General features: G+C 52.8%; 1 protein-coding gene across 1 annotated transcript in view; it reads left to right on the top strand.

Moving 5' to 3' along the window:
• Window positions 1-2,058, top strand: part of SGIP1 (SH3 domain GRB2 like endophilin interacting protein 1) — a 41,500-nt gene that overhangs the window by 25,510 nt on the left and 13,932 nt on the right. The window contains exons 17-18 of the mRNA XM_019471909.1: window positions 237-279; window positions 928-1,054. Coding sequence (XP_019327454.1) covers window positions 237-279; window positions 928-1,054 — 170 coding nt within the window. The remainder of the gene's footprint in view (window positions 1-236; window positions 280-927; window positions 1,055-2,058) is intronic.

The following is a 2,058-nucleotide window of genomic DNA, read 5'->3' on the forward strand; positions in this document are numbered from 1 at the left end:
ACGTTCATGGCCGCAAGCAGGAGCATGGCGTGCACAGGGGATGCATGCACTGGGGGGGCGACGGGTCTGCATTTACAGTCCGGTGAGACAGATTAACGGAGTGGAGCAAGTCATTAAGAGCAAGTAACCAGCGGGTGCTGCCTGGGCTGTTTGGAGTTTTCTATAATTTGTTCACCGAGACAAATTACGCATGGGAAAACGGTTGTGAACACCTCCTGCTCTGCCTGCCGGCGCAGCCCGGCGATGCCAGCCACGGGCAAGCAGTGGTTCGCAGTTACGGTAAAGGCAGAAAATGGGTGTGAAAAGGGACCGTCCCCGTGGGAAGGGTCTGGCTGTGCCTGGCCGCCTGGCAGTAAAGCAGTGCAGGTCTGGCCATCCCGGGAAGGGTGTCTGGCTCGGGGGGGTGCCTGGCAATCTTTGGTGAGGCTCCCCACCACCGTACCGTGCTGGCTGGGCTGCCGGGTTCTGCCCTGCCACCCTGGGCTGCTTCAGGTAAGTCGTAGAGAATTTTTGGATTGATGTTATAAAATTATTCCCGAAGGATCCATAAGGACCCAATGAGCTGCTCTCAAGTGAGCTGGCACGTGGTGCGCACCACTCCTTTCCCAATACTGGGTACATTAAATCCATGCCGTGGCCCCTGGAGCTCCCATCCTCGGGGCAGATGGGGACTTCAAACGCCCAGACCCACAGGATGGTGGGAATTGTCTGCCATTTTTCTAAGTCCAGACTAAACTGCCATTGGCACTAAAAGAACTAGAGTTCAGTTTTGCACTAACCCAGAGGGGCTGCCCCGGGACGCCAGCGGAGCCAGCTGGCCTGGAGGTACAGAGGGTTACGGCTTCAGGCAAAAGCTTCTCTTTGTTTGATGCAAATGTCGCTGTGCATATTTTCTTTAACCTTTTGTTATTTTATGTTTTTCTACAGTCCAGGCCTTTTAGCCCTCCTATTCACTCATCCAGCCCTCCTCCGATAGCACCTTTAGCCCGTGCTGAAAGTACTTCTTCCATATCTTCCACCAATTCCCTGAGTGCAGCCACCACTCCCACCGTTGGTAAAAACATACAGCACTGCTGTTCTTTCACCTTTTCTACCTCTGAACGTCCTTAAAAAATTCCTGAAACCTTTTCGTTTGCTAGATTGTTCTTCGGGTTCACATTCATTAATTTTCATCAGGTTTTTATATGCAAAAAGGTATCTGAGGGAGGTGTGATGGATCATGAACACGATGCTGCTAGGGAAGATTTGTTTTTGTGGCAGCTCCAAATGTTATGAAAAAATCAATGGTGAAGGCAGAGGTTATCGCCAAGTGAAATATAATATAAAATGTGCTTATTGTCTGTAAATTTCGTCAAAATAAGCTTTTTTTTTTTGCGGGGGATGCTCGTAGCCTGGAGGGGAGGGGGGCTGGAAGCCAGACCTTGGGATCCAGGAGACAATTAATATTAAATCTCTTTGAACGTCTTAAAATCACATTTCCCCTTAAAGTGGTGGCGGGAAACGGGGTCTTGGAAAAGGCTCTTCCAAACCGTTAGCTTGACATGTCCTAGACCAGAACAAAGTGCTGCAGTTTTCTTTGGGAGGAATGTCCTGAAAAACATGGGTTTTGCCAACCCCCCCGGGTGCCCCCGGGGCCTGAGACAGGAAGTGCAAATGAAGTCTGGCTGGCAGCTCCCAGGCTCCGTGCGCTGGCTCCCCCCTGCCTCCCTCCTCCATCCCCTCCGTCCTGGCTGCCGGTGCACCCTCCTCTGCCATCCCTGCCATCCCACCCAGCTACCGGCCCCACCGCCCCTGGCTTCCCGCAGCTCCATCTTCTACCAGGAACATTCCTCCTCCTTTTTTCTTTTCTTTCCGTGTTTTTTGTGATGAGCACGCCTGGTTTGCGTGGCGGGGAAGGAGCTTTGCAGGCCATGGCTGGCGTAGGCTGGCAGATGGGCTCTGCAGAGGGAGCTAAACCCCAACCCTCCGAAAAACCAAACCTGGCTAGTGTTCGTGTGTGCTCAGCCACGGTCCTGGCTGCAGCGTTTCCCACCGGCTGGGTCCTTTCAAAGACAGGGG

Source organism: Aptenodytes forsteri, unplaced genomic scaffold, assembly GCF_000699145.1.
Source record: "Aptenodytes forsteri isolate BGI_AS27 unplaced genomic scaffold, ASM69914v1 Scaffold290, whole genome shotgun sequence".
In the NCBI taxonomy this organism is placed as follows: domain Eukaryota; kingdom Metazoa; phylum Chordata; class Aves; order Sphenisciformes; family Spheniscidae; genus Aptenodytes; species Aptenodytes forsteri.